A 2,105-nucleotide genomic window follows, 5' to 3' on the forward strand; every position below is an offset into this window, starting at 1 on the left:
CCTATAAAAGGTAGTCTTCATCCTTAGGAAATACATACTTGAAGAGTATTAAATAATATTCTCCCCTCTATACTTCTCATCACAATTTGTCTTCCTTACTTGTTTAGTATTATTATATTTTGCTCTCATTTTACAACACGTTATCAGCACGAATCTCTAACCAATTAAGACCTACTTAATTCGGAATTATCTTTTTCCCTAAAAAGTTAATCAATTTTCTTTCCGAGTCAGGTATACATTTATATGTTTATAACATATCTAATAGGACTTACATAAGTCTTTGATCAACGATTTAATTACTGCATATATAACTTGCTTTAGGTATTTGTATGATACTTTACTAGGCATAATAATCAATACGTTTCAGGTTTATATTTTTATGTTGTTTATATGCTAGTAACTTATAACTCTAAATTAAATACTAGGATATATGATAACATGCTAGTTAGAATAATCGTAAGTATTTTAATTTCTTGTCATAAATTTATGATAAATATTGGTGTGTCATAAAGAATAATAGTATTATATTAAATATAACTTAAAATCTTACGGTAGCTTTGGCGTTAATAACTATTGAACTAGTAATAAATATAGTAAAATAATTAATTAGAATATATATTAAATTTACTGTTTCATACTTTATGAGTTTACATGCTTTTGTAACATCCCATATTCATGCATATGATATATTTTATACTAATTCTTAATCATTTGAAATATTAATTTATCTTTCATTATAAAGAAATCAAAATCATGTTATTAACTCAACTATTTTATGATAGTTTTCATCATGTCGAATTTATCAAAGCTTGAATTTGTGGCACTTGACATTTCTGGAAAGAACTATTTATCATGGGTACTTGATGCTGAAATTCACCTTACCGCTAAGGGTCTTGGTGATTGTATAATCGAAGGAAATAAGGCATCAAGTCAGGATAAAGCGAAAGCTATGATTTTCCTTCGTCATCATCTTGATGAAAGCCTGAAGGTTGAATACTTAACAATGAAAGATCCACTTGAATTGTAGATAGGTTTGAAAGGGAGGTATGACCACCTCAAGGCAACGGTATTGCCAAGGGCTCGTTATGAGTGGATGCACTTACGATTTCAAGATCATAAAACCGTAATTGAGTATAACTCTGCTGTATTTAGAATCACTTCCCAATTAAAATTATGTGGGGAAGTTATAAAGGATAAGGACATGTTGGAAAAGACACTAACTACTTTTCATGCCTCCAATATGATATTACAGCAGCAATACCGTGAAAAGGGTTTTAAAAAATACTCTGAATTAATCTCATGCCTTTTGGTGGCTGAGCAACATAATGACCTTTTAATGAAAAATCATGAAGCTCGTCCCACTGGAAGTGCTCCATTACCGGAGGCCCACGGGGTAGAAGCACACGGCCAGTCTGAAATAAGACAAAATAATCGGGGCCATGATAATGTGCGTGGACGTGGCAAAGGCAAAAGACGATATAATAATCGTCGAGGTGGTGGTCATAACAAAAGGGAGAACAATATGGGTTCTCAAAATAATCCTTCAAAAGGCAAGGGCGATCACTGTCATCGTTGTGGCCTTAAAGGTCACTGGAAAAATGAATGTCGGGCACCTGAGCATTTTGTTAGGCTGTATCAAAATTCCTTTAAAAGGAAAGGGAATAAAGGTGGTGCCTCCTCTTATAATGCCCGAGTGGAGTCACATTTGACTCTCAAAGATGATGCTCAGGCAGGGTCTTCTCAAAAATATGATGAGAATGTTGAGGCGAATTTAGCATTGAAAGATGATGCTTTTGATGGGCTCGATGATATTACTCATCTAGAAGCTGAGGACTTCTTCGGGGATCGCAACTGAAGATTGATAATTAAACTGGAAAATGAATAATGTTTTTTTTTATGTATTTTTAATGTCTTCATTAAAGTTTATGTACTTAAGATTTTTTTTTGTTAAATTTCGTACTTCTTATTATGTATTTTTATTTTTATGAAGATGAATAAATTTTTCCAGTCTTCAGTTGGATCCAATATGAGTAATGGAGATATGTGCCTTCTGGACAGTGCCACAACTCATACGATACTAAGAGAAAAGAAATATTTCTCTCATT

The 2,105-nt window shown here is 32.5% G+C and overlaps 1 protein-coding gene across 1 annotated transcript; it reads left to right on the forward strand.

The window, feature by feature from the left end:
* Nucleotides 1–790: 790 nt before the first annotated feature.
* On the forward strand, nucleotides 791–1,855 carry LOC125835008 (uncharacterized). Its single transcript, XM_049514149.1, has 2 exons — nucleotides 791–1,023; nucleotides 1,153–1,855. The coding sequence occupies exons 1-2, from the start codon at nucleotides 791–793 to the stop codon at nucleotides 1,853–1,855; spliced, it is 936 nt and encodes a 311-aa protein (XP_049370106.1).
* The last annotated feature ends 250 nt before the right edge of the window (nucleotides 1,856–2,105 follow it).

The sequence above is a fragment of the Solanum verrucosum genome, unplaced genomic scaffold (assembly GCF_900185275.1).
Source record: "Solanum verrucosum unplaced genomic scaffold, falcon-dt-bn FXZP01000058.1, whole genome shotgun sequence".
In the NCBI taxonomy this organism is placed as follows: domain Eukaryota; kingdom Viridiplantae; phylum Streptophyta; class Magnoliopsida; order Solanales; family Solanaceae; genus Solanum; species Solanum verrucosum.

Bases quoted from the DNA above. Each gene is read 5' to 3' on its own strand.
- LOC125835008 (XM_049514149.1), top strand. From the start codon at position 791: ATGTCGAATTTATCAAAGCTTGAATTTGTGGCACTTGACATTTCTGGA. The intron at 1,024-1,152 runs GTAGATAGGTTT...TGCTGTATTTAG, and splicing joins ATGAAAGATCCACTTGAATT to AATCACTTCCCAATTAAAAT.